The 19,268-nt window shown below is 60.6% G+C and overlaps 8 protein-coding genes across 8 annotated transcripts; 5 read left to right on the top strand and 3 right to left on the bottom strand.

Annotated features, from left to right (window-relative positions):
* The first annotated feature begins 524 nt into the window (after window positions 1–524).
* Window positions 525–1,811, top strand: SDRG_11956 (hypothetical protein). Its single transcript, XM_008618010.1, has one exon. The coding sequence runs from the start codon at window positions 560–562 to the stop codon at window positions 1,745–1,747; it is 1,188 nt and encodes a 395-aa protein (XP_008616232.1). The 5' UTR covers window positions 525–559; the 3' UTR covers window positions 1,748–1,811.
* A 1,417-nt stretch (window positions 1,812–3,228) lies between these two features.
* SDRG_11955 (hypothetical protein) lies at window positions 3,229–3,918 on the top strand. Its single transcript, XM_008618009.1, has 2 exons — window positions 3,229–3,600; window positions 3,645–3,918. The coding sequence occupies exons 1-2, from the start codon at window positions 3,282–3,284 to the stop codon at window positions 3,809–3,811; spliced, it is 486 nt and encodes a 161-aa protein (XP_008616231.1). The 5' UTR covers window positions 3,229–3,281; the 3' UTR covers window positions 3,812–3,918.
* A 465-nt stretch (window positions 3,919–4,383) lies between these two features.
* On the top strand, window positions 4,384–5,523 carry SDRG_11954 (hypothetical protein). Its single transcript, XM_008618008.1, has 2 exons — window positions 4,384–4,905; window positions 4,949–5,523. The coding sequence occupies exons 1-2, from the start codon at window positions 4,425–4,427 to the stop codon at window positions 5,434–5,436; spliced, it is 969 nt and encodes a 322-aa protein (XP_008616230.1). The 5' UTR covers window positions 4,384–4,424; the 3' UTR covers window positions 5,437–5,523.
* Window positions 5,524–5,918: 395 nt separating this feature from the next.
* SDRG_11953 (hypothetical protein) lies at window positions 5,919–7,400 on the top strand. The gene is made up of 5 exons (XM_008618007.1): window positions 5,919–6,169; window positions 6,222–6,553; window positions 6,603–6,844; window positions 6,898–7,070; window positions 7,115–7,400. The coding sequence occupies exons 1-5, from the start codon at window positions 5,934–5,936 to the stop codon at window positions 7,377–7,379; spliced, it is 1,248 nt and encodes a 415-aa protein (XP_008616229.1). The 5' UTR covers window positions 5,919–5,933; the 3' UTR covers window positions 7,380–7,400.
* Window positions 7,401–7,487: 87 nt separating this feature from the next.
* Window positions 7,488–11,292, bottom strand: SDRG_11952 (hypothetical protein). Its single transcript, XM_008618006.1, has 4 exons — window positions 8,449–11,292; window positions 8,236–8,400; window positions 7,665–8,187; window positions 7,488–7,620 (listed from the first exon to the last, which is right to left on the bottom strand). The coding sequence occupies exons 1-4, from the start codon at window positions 11,230–11,232 to the stop codon at window positions 7,586–7,588; spliced, it is 3,507 nt and encodes a 1,168-aa protein (XP_008616228.1). The 5' UTR covers window positions 11,233–11,292; the 3' UTR covers window positions 7,488–7,585.
* Window positions 11,293–11,986: 694 nt separating this feature from the next.
* Window positions 11,987–15,411, top strand: SDRG_11951 (hypothetical protein). Its single transcript, XM_008618005.1, has 12 exons — window positions 11,987–12,269; window positions 12,312–12,393; window positions 12,437–12,491; window positions 12,539–12,652; window positions 12,698–12,839; window positions 12,889–12,950; window positions 12,999–13,389; window positions 13,438–13,801; window positions 13,847–13,986; window positions 14,037–14,454; window positions 14,502–14,682; window positions 14,729–15,411. The coding sequence occupies exons 1-12, from the start codon at window positions 12,093–12,095 to the stop codon at window positions 15,282–15,284; spliced, it is 2,682 nt and encodes an 893-aa protein (XP_008616227.1). The 5' UTR covers window positions 11,987–12,092; the 3' UTR covers window positions 15,285–15,411.
* SDRG_11950 (hypothetical protein) lies at window positions 15,248–16,683 on the bottom strand. The gene is made up of 4 exons (XM_008618004.1): window positions 16,291–16,683; window positions 16,142–16,244; window positions 15,751–16,095; window positions 15,248–15,704 (listed from the first exon to the last, which is right to left on the bottom strand). The coding sequence occupies exons 1-4, from the start codon at window positions 16,415–16,417 to the stop codon at window positions 15,548–15,550; spliced, it is 732 nt and encodes a 243-aa protein (XP_008616226.1). The 5' UTR covers window positions 16,418–16,683; the 3' UTR covers window positions 15,248–15,547.
* A 382-nt stretch (window positions 16,684–17,065) lies between these two features.
* On the bottom strand, window positions 17,066–18,744 carry SDRG_11949 (tubulin alpha chain). The gene has a single exon (XM_008618003.1). The coding sequence runs from the start codon at window positions 18,543–18,545 to the stop codon at window positions 17,190–17,192; it is 1,356 nt and encodes a 451-aa protein (XP_008616225.1). The 5' UTR covers window positions 18,546–18,744; the 3' UTR covers window positions 17,066–17,189.
* Window positions 18,745–19,268: the final 524 nt, after the last annotated feature.

The raw sequence follows: 19,268 nt of genomic DNA, 5'->3' as shown, positions 1-19,268 counted from the left end.
AGTAGCTTGCCGCGAGCGCGGACCGAGACAAATGGTCGCAGCTGCCCTGACGACGCCGCCGCGTCACAAGATCTAGAAACGCAAGATCCACATGGCGCGACCGACCACTGCTGTGCATGTCGCCTCGTCGGCGCCGCCAGCAATGCATGCCTTCGACTAGCGCACTGGTACAAATAATAACCAACGACGATGGCGAAGATAGAGGTATCTACGATCGTGTCGACGCGCTGGGTCGGGTTGTAGTAACTACTACGACTTACTGTCGCTGCAAACCACCGGCCCGACGCCGTTGGGTGTTGGTCCATCTCCTGGGTCCGCGGGCCAGTTCGCAGGTGTGACAGGTTGCGGCGTAATAAAAATATCGGTCCTGCGATAGCGCGCCATAGGCGGAATTAAATCTTTCGAAAAAATAGCGCGTCGCCGTTAGTCGCGGCGGCGGCTAATAAAATACCATTTTTCGCACGCGGAATAGAAACGCCAAGTGCTTTGGCTGATTTTGTGTAAAAAAATGAAGCGGCCACAGGGCAGTCGCCAACTTGGCTTGCTTTGCGCACGCGATATGAACTCGGCCGTCTACCACGTCTCGACGCTCCAGACCGCCGACCAGATCTGCATCTGGGACTTTGGCCGATGGCCCATCACATACTCGCACCATGGCATCGTCTACACGCGCGGCGAGACGCCGGACGATGTCATCGTGGCCCACACGTGGAGCCCGCTCCAGAACTTTGCCGAGTCGCAGGCCGACTCGTGCTTCCGCCTCACAACGCTGACGCAGTTCTTGGATGGCCGCTCGATGAAGTACCTCCGCCGCGTCCAGTACAACTCGTCGATCCTCGGCGACACGATCTCCAAGCTCGGCGAAGTGCACCGGTCGGCTTCCGACATTCCGCCGGTGGTCCTTGCGCGCTGCCAGTTCCTCCTCGGCGCCGGCCGCGGCCACTTTAACATTCTTAGCCTCAACTGCGAGCACGTTGCCAACTGGTGCAAGACCGGTCGGCTCTTTGCAAAGCAGATTTTTACGTCCGGGCCAACGTCGATCCCGTACGAGCGGCAGCGGTCCGTGTCGCAGCACCTCGACTCGCTCGTCTCGCAGGTCCACAAGCTCAAGGACGAGTACCGATTGACACTCGAGACGCTTTGCACGCGTCTGAACAGTCTCGACCCAAGCACGAACCAGCGGCGGCGCGTCTATCTCAAGCTCAAGGACACGACCAAGTACGTTCAAGTCCGCGGCAACCTCTTGTACGTCGTCGAAGTCGACTTGGCCGAGACCGAGCCGCTCCTGCGCAACCTTCCGTCGCCGTTCTATGCGCGCGCCGAGCAGACGGACATCAACACGATGAAGGTCACGTTCGAGGACGTCTCGAGCGGCCGCCTCGTGTGCTCCAAGGCCAAGTGCGTCAAGCTCATTCGGCCCCGCATCTACCACCGCGAGAACCTCTTCCGCTTCGAGTATGCGTACAACGGTGAGCTCCAATCGCGCCGACTGCGCCGGTGGTACGTGGGCGTGCAGCCCAAGGACGGTCTCCTCCGAACGTCGGCGACGCGCGACTTTGCCTCCGAGTTTGAGCTGGTCGACGCGGACGCGCTCGATAAGGACTTGGACGCAAGCGAGTGCAACCTCAAGCTGACGTATACAAGCTCGTCCGAGCTTGACGACGACGACGACGAGGATGGCGACGACGACGAAGAGGACTCGGACGACGGCGACGACGACCAAGGAGACGCCAAACGAACTTCGTAGTACCTGTCATCGTTGTAGGATTAACGTTATCTATTACCGAGGGAGCCTCGTTCATCAGTCTACAGTATGTACGAGTACGTCTCTTGTCGCCGGGCTTTTTCAGTCTCGGACAGCACCGGCACGGCGCCTACTGCTTGGCGCCTGCCAAAAGCACCATTTACGCGTCGGGCTATGGCTGCGAGCGTCGACTTTGCACAGGTCGTCGTCGTCGCATGATCAGGCAGACGCGCATCGATCTTGCTATGGTCGAGCGATGCCACTCGACAAGAACTTCCATAGTTGATGGTAAGTATCAATCTATCGACTTGCACACAACGTCGTCCGGATGCTTGAACATTCCCAACATATCCGGAATTCATGACGTGGCACCACACGAGCGCTCCGGAACTGGACAGGCAGTGCACCTCGGAGTAGCGTCGTCTACAGCCCACCGATCGCTCTGTAAGTTAGCGCAGTCTTCTCTCTACAACGGATCAACCATAGTACGCTAGTGGTGCAGGCGTTTGTCCTTGGCGCATGAGATGTCAGCGTTGACTACCGGTACCGTAAGGTCCGTGATCTACACGTTCGATGCATGTTTGGCTGGCTCCATGCACGTTTGACTACTTGTAGCTCCGAGAGCGACAGGGCGCTGGATCCCACCAATGTAAAAACGAGCTTAAGGAAAAGCTCGATGAAGCAATGGCAGGGTCCGATGCTGGGCGGCAGCCAATCCGATGCTGCCCGCGTACCTTTGCAGCAGTAAAATCACGCTGGAGTACGTGCAGCGCTTGTGTCGTTATGACCTCTGCACAACTGTTGTGCGAGGCGTACGGCGGTGAGCCCCCATCGACCGCGGCTCGCTGCGCCGAGCGCTACGTCTTCATCGCGGGCGACATGCAGGACCCCAGGCACCCCAGGTGCAATTGAAAAACCATCTGGAATCCAGCAGCTGGAAGCTGTCAACCAGCGCCTCACGTGCAACGACGCTGTCTTTTCGACTCTCTTGGCGTTTCTGGTGCGCTCGCCGCGTCGGACCTCACACGGAGTACGTGCAGACGACCCCGGCGGGTTGTGATGGCGGTGCTCCCTATGTGCGACGGCAACCTCGCCGCCTTCACCCTGCTGGTGCCTGTCGCAGCGCCACTGCCCTCCAGACGTGCACGTTGGGCCCCACCTCGACCAGCTCGCGTGCTGCGCGAACGGGCTCCGCCACCTCTCGGAGCTCAGCTCCATAGCTTCACTAAACCCACATTCGTGGAGCCTCTCTCTCAATAAACAACAACGAATACTGCCAATAATGGGTTTTGTGTTTCATATTCCGTCTTTCTTCCTTGATTCCCCATTTCTTCATTGTCGAGTTGTGCTGTGAGAGTCCTCTTGCATCGCCATCTTCTTCGTACTCGACGCGTTCCCACCGCATGGCGTCCTCGCTGGAGTCCAAGAAGCTTCAACAAGGAGCCTTCTGCACCAATCCGTCGGCAGCGTGCAGAGGCGTTTTTCGGTGGTTGACACAGTGACAATGTATTTATGGTATACCTGCTGCTCGGTTTGAATGACCAAGGACCGGCTTGCGACGCCCGACGCGCTCGAAGACTTTGTCCTCTCTGGCTGGAGCAACGATGACGAGACGCTCGGTCTCGCATCCACGTGGCCACAGCGACAGAGGCACAAGCCCAAACCGGCGCCACCGCCCGTGCGCACGGACGACGCACCGCCGTCACCGCCGCGCATCTCGAGCCTCGTGGACGCCGGTCGGCTTCACATGTACAAGCTCGCCGTGCCGAGGATATACAGCAACGCGAATGCTGGCGCGCGCAACCCGAGTGGATGGTCGCCCGCCGACGGGGACTGGACCACGTACATTGCCAAAGGTAGGCGAATGGTGCAACTAGATGTTTAGTACTATTGAGTCTAGTCGATTTTGGTGCCGATACGATCCCAGACGAAGTGGTGCCCAGCACCGATCCGCTGCAGCCGAGCTGTCTGTCCAAGAATGCGGCGCCAATCAAGCCCGTCAAGTCGAGCAAGAAGACGCTTCAGGAGCTGCACCCTGGTCTGAACCGCGTCTGGCCCTACTCGTAGCCCACAGCATGCTCGATGTTTAACTTATTGTGCGTATATTCGGAGGCAATCGACGTCTTCTGTGCTCGACTGCGTCACTGTAGCAGCAGTATCGCAGCGCTTTCTTCTCTTTCTCAAAGCCGTGTGCATACTGAAGAAGATGTTGTCCGTATTGGAGACCGCAACTATTGTGATGTAAAATCTGCAGTTGACAGCCAAGGACGCACGTGCTCGTGTTTCCTTGCTTATTGGTAGCCCAGAAGCTTTGGTATTTAGTTGTGAGGGCTAGGGCAAAGACATGCTCGATGCACGCAACAAGACAACTTGTCTGGCGAAAGCACTTGCCGCTTCCATGACGTCGACAAGCGTACCACGCAGTCCCAACGACCGACTCGAACCCATGGCTCCTACCCAACTCACTCGGGAGGTACTTGATCACGACTCGGTGCAGAGTTGCATCAAGTCCGACGACTCACAACGCTTTCGTCTCTCGCACAAGAAGTAGAAGCAAATATGGTCATGAGCCCAGCGTGCCCGACTCTTCTTCCGTTGCATACTACAAAGAGCACGCGCCAAGAACCTTATATAAACCCGTGGGTTCTCGCCGAAAATAGCGCTTGCAAAAAGCGCCACGATGCGGAGCAAAGTGCGTGGGACGGACCCACCGCTGCCCACCGACGACGACGACGAGACCGACGACTTGGATCTCAACGGGTGGTGCGAGCCCGACATTGACGACCAGCTCGACCTGCTCGTGCTCGACGATTGGTCCCGCCCACTCGCCATCACTGAAAAGGAGGCCGCGCTCAAAGCCCAGCGAGACGCGCTCCGGCGCCTCCAGCGCGAAGCCAGGCTCAAAGCAGAAGAGAAGCCCAAGGACGAAAGCTCCAAATCGGCAAGTCTTTGTCGCCGGCCACCGCGGCCCAAGCCAGACGAGTCACCAAGCGCCAGCCTTCCCGTGCACAGCAATTCCCATACGGACGCGGCGAGTCGCCGGCCCCAAGCCGTTTTGCACTTTGCGGCGCCACCGCTGCACTCGATTCCAATCGCACTGCGGGACCTCGAGAACGACCGGATCAACCTCGCGCTCGACCACCCGTCCGACGCACTCTTAGGTACCTCCTACTCGGCCAACGCGGCTGTGAAGTACGAGTATAGATGCCTCGACTACAGCCCAGCTCCACGTGGTCGAGGGGCTGCGACAGCCGCCATCGTCGATCCTCCTCGAGCTCCCGCCGACGCGCGAACGGGACGCGCCACCCCGACCGCTCCAACCGTACCACCCGCTACGCAAAGGCTTGAGCTACGCATCGGGCGCGCCCGTGCTGCAAAAGCTCGAGCAAGACCGACTCGAAGCCGCGTTGAAGCCGAGGGGCCGCCGGTCGCTCGACCTCATTGATGGCGATCCGTCGTTGCGCATGCGCGCGGTGCGCAAGATGGACATTGAGCGGCAGATCCGCCAAGTCAAATCGTGCTTGCGCAACTCAATCGCGACCAAAAACACCGAGTCGCAGCCCAACTTGGCGGCGCCGTCGCGCCTCGACGTCTTGCGCAGCAGCGTGAGCTCGTCGGTTCTAGAGTCGATGCTCACCACAAATCACCACAACACACACTTTCAGAGCCCAAAACTGCACGTAAAACGATAACGTTAGTCGGTGTATGAACTAGACATACCTCCAAATCGCCACCTAGATCTCTTTATCCAGGATACATTAATATTACAGATGAGAGACACGGCGGCGAGAAGAGGCAGCGTCGCTACCGCTGAAAGGCATACGCACACGTGCCAAGATGCCACACATACCTACGCACAGACCAAGAGCTATGACGTTCAAGACCATGCATCGCAAACCCCATGCGTTGCGATTGGTTGCTCCCGCTAAAGTGACGTGTTTTTAGCCAATGCGCATAGCCATGTCGCTCCATGCACGCTCCTTTAGCGCTCGGCAACGCGACCAGGATCGAAAAAAGGCCAATCGACGCACCCAGTACGTTTTATCGCGCAAGCGATGGCTTCGAGGCCTCCACGGACGCTGACGACTTTCAACGGCTCCTTCTCCTTCTCTCGCTGGATCCGCAGTCATTCGAGGGTAATTTTAGCTCGTTACTCTGCACGCAAACTTTGTGACGCATATTCGAGCTTATGCCAACCCAGCCCGAGACACCCCGATCGGCCGCGCGCCGGATCGAAAACCAATTCGACGAGAAAGCGCTCCAGGAAGAGCTCTCGGCCAAGCCGAGCTTTGATGCGCCGCAGCACGGTGACGACGATGACGACGGCAGCTACTTGCCACTCGACGCTACGATCGCCGCGCTCACGGAGCTGCTCGCCCGCGACGAGAACCTCCACTGCGCCGACTGCAACGCGCCTCAGCCCAAGTACATCCATCGTCGCTCGAAATGCCTGTATCATCCCCTGCATGTCGTCTAGGTGGGCGACGGTGACGCACGGTGGGTTCATCTGCACACAGTGCGCCGGCGTCCACCGGTCGCTCGGCGTTCACATTTCGTTTGTCTTGAGCTGCACGCTCGACAAGTGGACGCGGTCGCAGCTCGAGTGCGTTGAAGCCGGCGGCAACGCGCGCCTCAACGAGACGCTCGAGTTCTCGGTGCCCACGACAGTCTCCAAGCCGCTGCCCGACTGCGCCCGCGACGCCCGGGAAACCTACATCATCGCCAAGTACGTCGAGATGGCGTTCCGCATGGGCCCCAACAAGACGCGGCAAGAAGCCATGTCGAGCCTCGTGCGGCCCACGACGCGAAGTCTCCACCATTGCACTTGACAACTTGAAAGATTGACATTTGCATCTAGATGCGGCCGCGAGCTCGCACGGGTCCCATGGCATGGTCGAGTACGTCGGTATCCTTACGATCGAGCTCGTTCAAGGCGCCGACTTGGTGGCGATGGATGTCGGCGGCAGCTCGGACCCGTACGTGTCGTTCCGGCTCGGCGAGCAAGTCATCTCGAGTCACTGCGTCAAGCAGTCGCTGCACCCAAAGTGGCATGAAACCCTTCGGCTCTCGTGGGACGGCCAGTCGCCGCTCGTCGTGCAGGTCCTTATTGTCGTGCAATCGATAGACAAGTTGTGCTCACTGGCGAACTGTAGGTCTATGATTTCAACAAGCTGCAGCCGGACCGCAAAATGGGCAGTTTTGTCATTGACGCCGACCGCCTCCGCGTCCTCGACGCCACAAAGCCATCGAACGTGTGGTATGCGGCGACCATGCCCAAGGAGTGGCCGCGCAACTTTGGCGATCACATGGTGGCGGCTGGTGAAGGGTACGCCGTGCACCCTACCCCATATCGCTCCACTTGTATCGTAGGCTCACCAAGGGCGTCGTCACCGGCATTACCGGCATGTGGAAGGACCCGATCCGCGGGGCCAAGTCGAGTGGCTTTGGTGGGTTTGCAAAAGGCGTCGGGCTCGGCATGGCCGGCGTTATCATTCGCCCGCTGCATGGGTTTGGCGTCATGGTCAAGGAGACGGCGCTCGGTGTCCTGAGCAAGAAGACCCGAGACCGCGTACTCAAGAACAAGACGATCGAGGCCGGTGCACTCCACCTCCGGCTCACACTACAAAAGTTCTAAGTCGGTAACAGCGTGTTTTCCCCAAGTTGCGTGGCGTCTGTGGTCGGCGCCTGCACCATCTTGGCCCAACAACCCAGTGTCGTATCAAAGAGCAGTTCCACGTCAACGGCGGTTGGCTTCGGTCCGGTGTGCTTGCAGACGCACAAGCCCCACAACACCCACGCACCCAAGTGAATCACAGGGCTCCTCTTATCTTTCAAGTCCCACTACGCGAGAAGCTGCGCGACAAGGTCCACTTGGTCTACATACAAGACCATCAACAATCGCAAAAGTGTAAGATCGTACCGGGGGCGTGCGTGACGAGCCAGTTGCGGGCATGTGCCATCGTGTCTTGGTACGTCGACGGCAACGTCGGGACACCCGGGCGCAGCGCCAGAAGGCTCCAGAGCAGCTGGACCTTGAATGCGGCGTCCGTGCTGCTGCCAAAGAGGTGCAAGTACCATGCCAGCACGTCCGAAGCCGGCATGCCCAGGTCGACGAACAGATGCACGGGCGTGAACGGCGACGTGTGGTGCCCGAGCGACCACGCGTGCATCGCGATCGTCTCGACTTCCGTGATAAGCCACTCGATCGGAAAGACCGGCGACGGGTGCAGCGCGCGGCCCAGCGACACAACGAGATGACTCACGCTCCGCGTCCACTCGCAGGCTTCAAATGCACTCGACATGGACACGATGTCGCCAAGGCCCGCGGCCGCATATGCCTCGTCGAGCCACTTGGCAATGGGCGCAGCAGCGTCGCGGTCGGCGACTTGCGGCAGCAGCGAGTACAAGGCCTTCTTCCACAGCATCACAATCGTCTCGGGTTCCTATTTCGTTGAAAGATTGATACGGCCATGAAACAATGGAACGCGTACGTAGAAGCGGCACGCGTGCATGATGCGGAGGCAGTCTTCGTAGCGCTCGTACGGCATCGCATACTCGTGGTACAAGGTCGACATGTCGAGAATCTCAAACTCGAGTGTGTGTCGCACGGCGTCGGACCCGAGGTTGTGCTGCCGGAACGCCGTCGCCAGCCGCGTCTATGCTCGTCCAGTTGAGACATTGATACATTGATAGAAAGTACATACCTGCGTCTGAAAAACGTCGAGTGCATCTTGAATGTCCTTGGCGTGCTGGGCGTTGGTTGTGTGCTGGATGCTGCTGAGGGCGCGTGCGACCCAGGCCGTGCGGTCGCCAATGCTGTGCGTGGCGCTGACGTCATGCGCCGCCTTCCAGAGCACCGTCGCAGCCTCTTCGTACTCGTGGTGCTCCAAGCAGAGCGCGGCGAGCCAGTCGACGTCGGCCGCCAAGACCGTCCGCACTGTCGGCGTCAATGGGCAGTGAAGCAGCCACGTCTTGTGCCCTTTCGAGACGACCCATTCCAGCACAACTTGTTGCAGGTGCACGTCAGTCGTACCGACCACAAGACCGACAATCGACTGTGCCGACGCCACGTCGTTGTGCTCGGCCACGTGCGCGAGGGCATCCAGGACACCGCTGTAGCATGCCTTCTGGTCGGCCGAGTGCAGCGGCCAGCGCGCAGCGACCGCCACGGCGAGGCCCACGAGGCCCTTCCAGAACGAACAGAGCTCATAGTCCTTGGCGATGCGACCAAGGTGCTCGATGGTCTCGGCGGTGGGGGGCCACGTGGGCGCCGCCGCCACGAGCTTGGTGAGCGACTCGTTCAACGCAGCGTCCCGCGCCGACGGCGTCGCCGCCGCCTTGGCCCGCGTCAGCGCGTCCGTGCCCTGGAACACGCCAGCGTCCACCAAAGTAAAAAACGCACTGCAGCGCGCGAGCGCGGTCGGCACCACCAACGGCGTCTCTTTGGCGACGTCGCGCAGCATAGCTTGGAGCGCCTTGGCGCCAAGCTCCGTGCACACGACGTCGTAGAAGGCAAGGTTGGCCACATGGCTGAACGCGGTCGGGTGCGCGTAGACCAAGAGGAGGCCTTCGCACGCGCCAATGCAGCGCCCGAGAAGCGCGTGGATGTCCTGCAGCGCCCGCTGCTCGGTCGCAATCATGCTACCATCGGACGACGACGACGACGTGGCATGGACCGCGACAGCGTACGGCACGGCCACGTGCTCCAAGAGCTGCTTGAGACGACAGAGCAAATCGCGTGGCCGCGCAATCTCGTCTTTCGACAAGGCCGGCGTAAACGTCGCCGACGCCGCGCCCTTGGTCGTCGCCTTGGCAAGCGCGGCGTGCCAAATGCCGCTGAGAAAGCGCACGAGGACGCGCACGAGGCCGTTGTAGTGGTCCGAGTGCGCGCTGCCGTCCGGGTGGCCGCCAATGTCAAACACAAGCGACATGAGGTGCGCCGGCGGGCGCGGCGGCGATGGATCGCAGGCCAGAGCAAAGAGCATGCACGCAATTGCATGGGGCCCGTACGACGCGACCATGGGCGACGAGCGCGTGAGCGGACCCGGTGCGTGCGTGAGGACGTGCCGGAGGTGGTCGAGCGGGCGCTGCTTGTGCCAGCACTGCACGCCGCCTTCCGAGAGCGACACAAACGCCCGCGGCGTCGTCGATGTAAACTGCGTCGAGAGTTCGTGGCGGCTGATGCGTAAAAAGTCCAGTGACGACGGCAGAGACGCGCCCGACGCGCTGCGCTTGAGCGACGGCAGCCCCGCGGGCGAAGCGAGGACGACCGAGGTTTCTTCGACGACCATGTGCCCACCAAGGAGCGCGTGCGACCGTACGAGCTCGCGGTACGACGTGGCGAGGCCCACGTCGGCCGCCGCCGACACGAGCGTCGACTTGTGCCCAAAGAACGAGACGCCGGACGCATAGACCGCACGGTCCACAACGGTGACGCAGGGCGGCGGCGGCCGCGTAAACACAACCATGCACGTGTCGGGCGGCCCGTGCAGCGTCTGCGAGGTCGAGAGGAAGAGCCGGACACCCGCCGACGTGATGGCGACCGCGTGGATTGACGCGTCGCCGTCACTCACGAGACTCAGCGACACGATGGACGCGTCGATGATCGTGTACGTGACACATACAATGTCCTTGGTGCGCGCATCGTAGACCGAGACGTGTCCGGACGAATGCAGCGCGTAGATAACGTGGCGCGCGTCGTCGTAGAGCAGCTGCGTGATCGCCGACCGCGCGGGGGCGAGCAGATCGCGCACGAGCGGCGGGAGGTACTGGTTCCAGTGCGACGTGGCGACGCGCACCGAGCGCGCCTTCTCGGTCGTCGGCGGCTTGGGCAAATGGGGATGGTAGACATACTCGTAGAGCGCGCCGTCGACGCCGCCGAGCAAGATGCGTCGTGACGGCGTGCACACGACTGTCGAGAGCAGCGTCGTCGACGGAAGCGGCGCGTTCATGAGCGTATCCTGCACCTTGAAGCTACCCGTGGTCTTGTCAGCGACCAACGCGAGAACGCGGACTTCCGTCTCGGTGACGACCACCAAAAGGTGCTGGACAACGTCGCTAAACAGCGAGCCGCTCAGCGGCTGCGTGACGCCGCATGCGAGCACGGGATCGGGCATCGCGGGGCACGTGACGATGGTGCCCTTGGACGACGTATAGTCCCAGAGGTACACGGTCGGGCCAGCGATGAGCCATGCGTGCTTGAGAGCTTTGAAGAGGCCAAACTTGGCGCCGGGCGACGAAACCAGCGGTCGCAGCGCCGGCGGCCATGGGCTAATGTCAGATGTCGGCTGGACCTGCGCGTTCCATCGCGATGTCGCGTCTTCCTGGATATATGTGCTGTCGCCGGACGAGGCTTGGCGGAGCCGCGAGAGGAGGTCCGTGGCCTTGTCCTGCTCGTACGTCTGGCTGGCCACGCGGCGCAGCTCGGCGATCGAGCGCTCGAGGCGCGCGGTCTCTCGTTCGCGTCCGCTCAGGGCGTAGGTGCTCATCCACGACGTCGGCTCCAATTCACTCGTTCCACCAAGCAGTCGGAATTGGGTGGCCGTCTCCACCCTTTTTCATTGGCTAAAATGCAGCGCCTTGTGTGGACAGGATTGGCCACACAGCGCAATTGAACAGCCAATCACACGACAGGTCTCGCCGTGGCGCGAAACCGCTCCTGCAGCTGTACCGTCAGTGTTCCACAGCGTCCCCGACCTGTCAGTTGTTCAAAGCCCAAGCAGCAGCTTCCCCACACCGTGCTGACCTTTACCGCTGTCGTGGTAGATCGAATGGCAGTCGTGCCATAGACACACATCGTGTACTAACGTTACTAGTCGTACGGTGCTAGTGACCATGGCCAGACCCGATTTCCCTTGGCCATAGCACACAAAAACATGCATCCGAGCTCAAATCCCAGCTAAGCCGCCGCACGTTGAAGCATACAGACATTGGGCATTATCTACTTTGTTGGCCTTGCGCGGATGCGAATCGCATGTTCGGGCAATGTTGTGGGTCATCCTACTAGTCTACTGCGTCGTCAGCGTCCGTTTCCAAGCTGCTAGGGGCCGCAGCCACCTTTCCGCCATGGACGATAGCGTTGGTTGGTCCACCCTCCACCGTACAGGGTGCAGCTCATTAACAAGAAGAGATTCTCTTCTTGCTCATGTAGCAATCTATTTTTAGAATATCGAAGGCTTGTAGTTGCTCGAATTTCGACGGACCTCGATTTCAGCCAAGAATGCTCTTCTCCATGGGTTTAAACACGATCTTAGTGCGTAACCCTTATCGTTGTAGTCGTTAAAACGAGGTGCGCACCGTCGCGTGGAACATATCTTGCGCCCAGAAAGGTCGAGCACTCACTAGTGTCATGGCGTCTGCGCTGGGCCGGCCACCGCGCTCGCCAATGCTGGAGCGCCACGTACGCTCTCTGACACTGCCGCAGTACGCGGACGCCCCGCGGCATCCATACGCCGCGACGTCGCCCGCGCACTGGGCGCCAATGTGGGCGTGGTTTGAAGCCTTGGGCTACGAAGACCAGCACGACGTACTCCGACGATCACCCGACAGGAGCTCAGGCGACGAGTAGGTGCTTTGCTTTGTCGATGCGCCGTGGATCGGTATGCTGCGGACCTTGCACTCGGTCGTCCTCGACCGCAAGCACGAAGATGGTATGTCGGAGCCGCAAGCCCAAGTCTGGACAACTCTGCGTAGGCGTCTTCCTCGTCGTGCCCAGCACCGTGGATGCCAACACCACCAAGAAGCCAAGGTAAGCATACCTGCCTCTTGTTGCGACTCGATCAATTTGTCGTTTAGTCGAGGCAAGCAGCGCGATCCAAAGCCGACTACGCCGCTGCTCGAGCGCTGTGCGTTTGTGCCGTGGGCCTCGTTGCACGCTTCGGCGGTGGACGAGACGACAGCGTCGCCACGGTCCGTTCTTGTCGACACGTCCTGTCGCTGACACCTGGAACCTAGTGCGAACGCAGCATTCATGTCGGCAAGCCGCCAACTCCTCGCCAGCGTACGGCTATGGGACCACGATACGTACGCGGACGGGTGCTGGATCAAGCGCAGCGGCTGCATACGCCAAGGCGCCTTCCAGCACTTGCTCGAGCTCGTACGTCTTCTATCGCCATACACATCCTCTTAGCGTCACCAAATGACAGGTCTTGCAACACGGATACCGTCGGCTGGGTCCACCGGGGTGTCAAGATGACAGGCGATCTGCGTACGTTATCGTGTCAGGACCACCATCGGCGTTCGAGCACCAGCGTAGGCACCCCGAGGCCACGACCTTGTCGGCGTTCGTGGCGCTGCGCGTCCTCGAGCACTTGATCGAGGTGTTTCGGGGCACGGTGGCGCGCTCGCTGACGCTCTCGGCGCGGTTTGATCGCCTGCTTTGGCTCTGGGAACACACGTCCGAGGCCGACCAGAAAGAACTGCTCACCTCTCCAATGCCTGAGCGGATCCAGCGCCTCCGCAACGCTGCCGACATCCCCGAGAGCGAGATGCTGCTGCACTTGGCTGGCCACCAGCTCCTCGACGAGCTCGAAAACAACGTGCTCAATGACGCACGCTTCGTCGCCGAGTCGCTGTATACATCGACGCTGAGTCGGTGCGGCACGGCGATCGACTTGGTCGCACGCGAGATTGGCCACGATCTCCAAGTACGACTCATACCATAACCATTCCGCGGTCCCACGTACAGCACGTAGGCGGCGGCGACAGAGCAAAAGTCGGCGCGCTTGCTTCGCACCAAGGACAGTGGACCCAAGCCGGCCAAAACCCGGCGCCCGAAAAGCAAGAAGCGGGGCGAGAAGAAGGCTGCGACCTCGCCCGCAACGAGCCGCCACAGCAACGACACATATGGCGACGACCGCGTGGACATGGAGGAGGACGCGACAGCGCCCGTCACGAGCGCATCGTCCAAGCTCAACCCGTCGTCACCAACGTTCGTGGTCCAGTCGCCCGAGACCGCGTCAACGTGCTCGAGTGGTGACAGTAGCTGTCAAGTGTACCAGCTGCCGGACGCCAACGACGACTACTTGGTGATGCCGCCGATGTCATCGTCGTCGATGGGTATGTCATGCTTCGTTGCGTGGCGCGTCACCACAACACACGTAGCTGTGCTGCGATCGGACGCGTCACTCGTCGAGACGTTCACGCTCGCGCTTCACGATGACATACTTGACATGTACGCCATGCTCCAGGACATTGTGAGTCGCCGTCGCCCGTGGCAGATTTGTGTCGTGACGCACCTCAAAGTATCCACGATCTTGGATAGTATTCTTGCTATCTTGGATATCTGCAATAGGAGTGTGTTGCGCGGCTCTGGCCCAACGCCGAGGTCCACGTCTTTGGCTCGTTCGCAACCGGCCTGAGCTGCCCCAAGTCGGACGTAGACCTGCTCATCACCGGCGCCGCGTACGACCGCAAGCGCACCTCGAGCGTCGAGCTTCTGGCGTCGCTCCTTCGGCACGAACCCTGGGTGCAGGCGATCCAGGTCATTGAGCGCACAACGATTCCGCTTGTAAAAGTGACAACCGCCGCCGTACCCTCGTCGTTTGGTGACGCGCAGGGCGTCATCCGACTCGACATCAGCTTTGACCAGCCGCAGCACCGCGGCATCGAGACGTGCATGTACGTCCAGCGCCTCGTGTCAGTCTTGCCCGAGCTGCCTCCGCTCATGCTCGTGCTCAAGCAGCTGCTACTAGAGCACGACCTCAACGACAGTACGCCGCTTGTCTTATTTGGACGTCGATAGATTGATATTTTCCAGGCTACTCGGGCGGTCTCTCGTCGTACGCGCTGACGCTGCTGCTCGCGAGCGTGCTCCGCCCCTTACAGCTGGTCGCGCCCGCGCACCGACCCAACCTCGGCGAGCTTCTCCTGCACTTTTTGCAGCTCTTTGGCCGCGACTTTGATCCGCAGCAGTGGTTCGTCCGGAGCACCCACGGCGGGTACGTCGTCATGCGGCCTGTCGGTGGCGCTGACGCGCGTGCGTAGCCCCCTAATCCCACTGGTCGACGGTTTTCTGCACGGCGCCGGCGACGTGGTCGTCGTTGAAGACCCGCTTCGACCCGAGCACAACGTGGCCAAAGCCAGCTTTGGCTTCAGCCGCGTCCAGCAAGCGCTGCTCGATGCGCTTCTGCGTATCGAGGACCTCATGCCGACGTTCGCGGCGATCGTGGGCCAATGCGCGATCGGCGGCTACGCGACGCCCGAGCACGACCTGCACGCGTGGGCGACGGGCCAAGAGAAGAGCGTGCTGGGCGCGGCGTTTCAGGTGCCGCACCACGTGCACCTCGTGCAGCAACTGCGGTACCTCTGGAGTCCCCTCGACGAGACTGACGACAGCAACGACGACGATGAAAACCCGCTCGCCCTCGAGGACTACAGCGACAAGAACGATCATGTTGACGCCTGGGCGGCTGACGCGGCCGACCTCCTCGATGCGCTGGCAACCAGCATCTGCGTCGCATGCCACGGCGAGCACGGCGCACACCGTCGCGAGTGCCCTATTGCGCGGCTCCTCGCACGCTACGAGCACCTCGTGCACTAGACTGGGTTTCGAACTGTCTTTGGTGAACCATAGACATGTTGGCGACAGCGCATTTCTGTAAAACGTAGCGTAACTCGATATGCATCATCGGCGGCTTGCAGAGGCCAACGCGCTTGTCAACACTATACGAGTATACCGCCTCCGATTAGGCCCACGGTACGTCGGTGCGGCCATCGCCGCGGCGACTGGTGCCTCGTACATCGCGGCGACATCTAGTTCTCTATCTCTATACACTGGCGACGGTCGGTGTGCCATCGTCGGGCTCACTCAAGGACGGGCGGACCGTGGTATGCGAGGTTGACAATGTCAAACGAGTGGGGCGGCGCCGGCGTGGCCTCGAGCGCAACGATCGGGTCGCTGTCGTCCGGCGTGGGCTCCAGTGCGGCTGCCACGCGGTAATACGTACAGTCGCGACCACGGCTATATATCGACGATGAAGCCTGTACGAGATGGAAATGGCTCATACCTTGGGTCGTACGGGGGCGTGAGCACGTCGAGGATCGCACAGCCAATGTCGCTGCCCGATGTGAACTCGTGGAGGTTGCCCTTGTGCGGAAGGAGCTCGGTAGTGTACGGCGCTTGCACCGTGCGGTCTTGCCGCTGCTGCGCAAGCAGGAGTTTCTTCTTGCGCCGCCAAATGGACGGCGGGTCATCGCCCGGGTCGTGCGCGGCCCAGAACGCATCGTTGGCCTCGGCGGGCACCAAGTCGTAGGCCGTCACATGGAGCGAGCCGTAGAGCAGCCGGGAGACAACGCTCATGTCCGGGTGGTTGTGCAGCGGGATCGTGGCGCCGGGGGGCAGGACAAAGATCCTAGGCATCGATGAGGCTACCATGCAGAGTGCGCACGACGACGTACCCGATCGAGACGTCGCGGTCTTCGTAGATGTGGATGTAGCGAATCGCCTTGGAGCCACGGTAGAGCGTCTCGGCGGTCGCGGGCGTCGGCACGTCGAGGCCGACTAGGTTGCAGTGAGTCGCGAAGCGTCGCCAGATCCACGGGCGTACCATGGATCGGCAGGATGGCATCGCAGAGCGCTTTGATCGGCTCGATTTCCTGGAGGCTAAGGGCGCGGCCACGGCCGCCGCCGACCGCCTGCAGCACCGCGCGATGGAGCTTCTGGATAATGGCCATTTTGAGCACTGCGACCAATTATTCATTTCCGCCTCCTGCGATCACTTGGAGAATGTATGTTGTGGCCGCCATCTCCATTTTATCACCAAGCCGCGATGATAGGCGCAACGGACGGATGCTACGGAACCGACGCCGGACGCACGAGGCAACGGGCGATGCGTAGTCTGTACGCGATGATGACCTTGGGTGCAAGGACGCGCTGCGGCGGTGCTGTGCGCGGGCGCCGTCCCGGCCAGGTACAGCGGCGTGCGTGTCTTTGCGAGCGCTGAGCTGGCACGTTCGTGGCCCTCGTCGCACGCCCAATCCTTGAAGATTGCAACCGAGGACTGGTCCCTGCCACGCTCACCAGCATCCTCGACGTGGCGACTCTACGCACTGCACGAACAAACGAAACAAACCGACATCGGTCGGCGGCCGACCGCAGGAAGCTGCCAGCACGTCCACACGGACGCCTCTGAGTCATCTTATGCATGGAGCAGGTGCTGATCCGGCCTGTGTTGGCTTTGCAGGAGCAGCACAGCTGGGAGTAGCATGTGCAGTGCAGCAGTGCATGTATGTACGTACCGCGTACAGTGTAGATGGAATCGGTACGACGCACCGACAGATGCAAATGCCCGGCTCCTCTGCTCGACTCCTATTCTCCCGGTCCAAGAAGCAATATGCCAACGGCCTCGGCAGCCTCGAGATACCTCAGCTCTCAGCTCTATTAAGACAGTGTAGACGATGACTTTTGGGCCAATTCAAAACTGGGGGTATTCGTTGAAGAAAGCATTTAGTACTCCTCGCCGTAGTCCATGTCCTCGCCGTCCTGGCTTTCGGCCGAGACCTCTTCGTAGTCCTTCTCGAGGGCAGCAAGATCTTCACGGGCCTCCGAGAACTCGCCTTCTTCCATGCCTTCGCCGACATACCAGTGGACGAACGCGCGCTTGGCGTACATCAAGTCGAACTTGTGGTCGATGCGCGAGAAGACCTCGGCGATGGCCGACGTGTTGGAGATCATGGCGCACGCGCGCTGGACGCGGGCGAGATCGCCACCGGGCACGACCGTCGGCGGCTCGTAGTTGATGCCGCACTTGAAGCCCGTGGGGCACCAGTCGACAAACTGGATCGTGCGCTTGGTCTTGATGGTCGCGACGGCGGCGTTGACATCCTTGGGGACGATATCACCGCGGTACATGAGGCACGCCGCCATGTACTTGCCGTGGCGCGGGTCGCACTTGGCCATCATCGAGAGCGGGTCGAAGCACGAGTTGGTGATCTCGGCGACCGAGAGCTGCTCGTGGTAGGCCTTCTCGGCCGAGATTACCGGCGCGTACGACGAGAGCATGAAGTGGATGCGCGGGTACGGGACGAGGTTCGTCTGGAACTCGGTGATATCGACGTTGAGCGAACCATCGAAGCGGAGCGACGTCGTGAGCGACGAGATGACCTGCGCGATCAAGCGGTTGAGGTTCGTGTACGACGGGCGCTCAATGTCGAGCGAGCGCTTGCAGATGTCGTAGATGGCTTCGTTGTCGAGGAGGATCGACACATCCGTGTGCTCGAGGAGCGAGTGCGTGGCCAAGACCGAGTTGTACGGTTCAACAACGGCCGTCGAGACCTGCGGCGACGGGTAGATCGTGAAGCCGAGCTTCGACTTGCGGCCATAGTCGACCGAGAGACGCTCGAGGAGGAGCGAGCCGAGGCCCGAACCGGTACCACCGCCGACAGCGTTGAAGACCATGAAGCCCTGGAGGCCCGTGCAGCTGTCCGCGAGCTTGCGCACACGGTCCAAGATGGCATCGACGATTTCCTTGCCGATCGTGTAGTGACCACGGGCGTAGTTGTTGGCGGCGTCTTCCTTGCCCGAGATGATCTGCTCCGGGTGGTAGAGCTGGCGGTAGGTGCCTGTGCGGACTTCGTCGCAGACCGAGGGTTCAAGATCGGCGAAGACAGCGCGCGGGACGTGCTTGCCGGCGCCGGTCTCGCTGAAGAAGGTGTTGAAGGCGTCGTCGCCACCGCCGATCGTCTTGTCCGAGGGCATCTGGCCATCGGGCTGGATGCCATGCTCGAGGCAGTAGAGCTCCCAGCAGGCGTTACCGACCTGGATACCGCCCTGGCCGAGGTGAATGGAGAGGATCTCGCGCATTGTTGTTAGGTCAATGAGCTCGAAGAAGCAAAAGTGAAAATGGCAGTCGTCGTCTGCGTACCGTCAACGACGCAGCCAATCATGTGCCATCGTCTTCGTTTGGGAGGGAAATCCGCGCGCGTGATTGGCTGCTTTCGTATCCAGACGCGGCTGCGGCTTGTCTATTGACACGCCACTTCCTGCCCGTCCCTTACGCGGCCATGACCACTACGAGGAAGATGGACGCATCGTCTTTACCTCATCAGCATGGACTCGCGATAGACGTACATCTAGTCGTTAGCAGTATGAGCCTTTTACCAAGGAGTGACCGTTGGGATGCCATGCAGGACATGAACAGGAACGGGCGTTGGAGCGGCGAGTTGCGTGTTTTTACACAGCCCATGCGTGACCAAGATGGGCAAGCTTGAAGAGCGGCTTGAAGGTCAATCCGGCTGTCGAAGCACGCATTCTCGCTGGTTTCTAATGTGCAGTATGTAGAGTCATTTGCTAGGGCTATGGAAGCGGCAGCTCGGCTTCCATCTTAGCAAGACTGAGCTCTTGGGCGATTAAGGACGCCGGCGTATGGGGCAGAAAAGCCCGCGAGCGAGCTAAAAACAAGGGACATAGTCGTGGGGTTGGGTGCTCGTAGACCCCAAAGACGCTGCTGTCGCCAAAGAAAAGCACCGTGGCACCGGGGCACCAACTGGGCGAAAGCCCGCGCGCCGATCAGCTTCAAGGAAGCGA

This window comes from Saprolegnia diclina (assembly GCF_000281045.1).
Source record: "Saprolegnia diclina VS20 unplaced genomic scaffold supercont1.45, whole genome shotgun sequence".
Classification (NCBI taxonomy): domain Eukaryota; phylum Oomycota; class Saprolegniomycetes; order Saprolegniales; family Saprolegniaceae; genus Saprolegnia; species Saprolegnia diclina.
This window is presented reverse-complemented; position numbering and strand designations above follow the sequence as displayed.

Bases quoted from the DNA above. Each gene is read 5' to 3' on its own strand.
- SDRG_11950 (XM_008618004.1), bottom strand. From the start codon at position 16,417: ATGGCCATTATCCAGAAGCTCCATCGCGCGGTGCTGCAGGCGGTCGGC. The intron at 16,096-16,141 runs GTACGTCGTCGT...ATCGATGCCTAG, and splicing joins GACCGCGACGTCTCGATCGG to GATCTTTGTCCTGCCCCCCG. The intron at 15,705-15,750 runs GTATGAGCCATT...GTCGATATATAG, and splicing joins ACGCCCCCGTACGACCCAAG to CCGTGGTCGCGACTGTACGT.
- SDRG_11951 (XM_008618005.1), top strand. From the start codon at position 12,093: ATGGCGTCTGCGCTGGGCCGGCCACCGCGCTCGCCAATGCTGGAGCGC. The intron at 12,492-12,538 runs GTAAGCATACCT...TTTGTCGTTTAG, and splicing joins AACACCACCAAGAAGCCAAG to TCGAGGCAAGCAGCGCGATC. The intron at 14,683-14,728 runs GTACGTCGTCAT...GCGCGTGCGTAG, and splicing joins GTCCGGAGCACCCACGGCGG to CCCCCTAATCCCACTGGTCG.
- SDRG_11952 (XM_008618006.1), bottom strand. From the start codon at position 11,232: ATGAGCACCTACGCCCTGAGCGGACGCGAACGAGAGACCGCGCGCCTC. The intron at 8,188-8,235 runs GTACGCGTTCCA...TCAACGAAATAG, and splicing joins TGCACGCGTGCCGCTTCTAC to GAACCCGAGACGATTGTGAT. The intron at 7,621-7,664 runs GTACGATCTTAC...TCTTGTATGTAG, and splicing joins GCTCGTCACGCACGCCCCCG to ACCAAGTGGACCTTGTCGCG.
- SDRG_11955 (XM_008618009.1), top strand. From the start codon at position 3,282: ATGACCAAGGACCGGCTTGCGACGCCCGACGCGCTCGAAGACTTTGTC. The intron at 3,601-3,644 runs GTAGGCGAATGG...TATTGAGTCTAG, and splicing joins GACCACGTACATTGCCAAAG to TCGATTTTGGTGCCGATACG.
- SDRG_11949 (XM_008618003.1), bottom strand. From the start codon at position 18,545: ATGCGCGAGATCCTCTCCATTCACCTCGGCCAGGGCGGTATCCAGGTC.
- SDRG_11954 (XM_008618008.1), top strand. From the start codon at position 4,425: ATGCGGAGCAAAGTGCGTGGGACGGACCCACCGCTGCCCACCGACGAC. The intron at 4,906-4,948 runs GTACCTCCTACT...GTACGAGTATAG, and splicing joins CCCGTCCGACGCACTCTTAG to ATGCCTCGACTACAGCCCAG.
- SDRG_11956 (XM_008618010.1), top strand. From the start codon at position 560: ATGAACTCGGCCGTCTACCACGTCTCGACGCTCCAGACCGCCGACCAG.
- SDRG_11953 (XM_008618007.1), top strand. From the start codon at position 5,934: ATGCCAACCCAGCCCGAGACACCCCGATCGGCCGCGCGCCGGATCGAA. The intron at 6,170-6,221 runs GTACATCCATCG...CATGTCGTCTAG, and splicing joins TGCAACGCGCCTCAGCCCAA to GTGGGCGACGGTGACGCACG. The intron at 7,071-7,114 runs GTACGCCGTGCA...CTTGTATCGTAG, and splicing joins ATGGTGGCGGCTGGTGAAGG to GCTCACCAAGGGCGTCGTCA.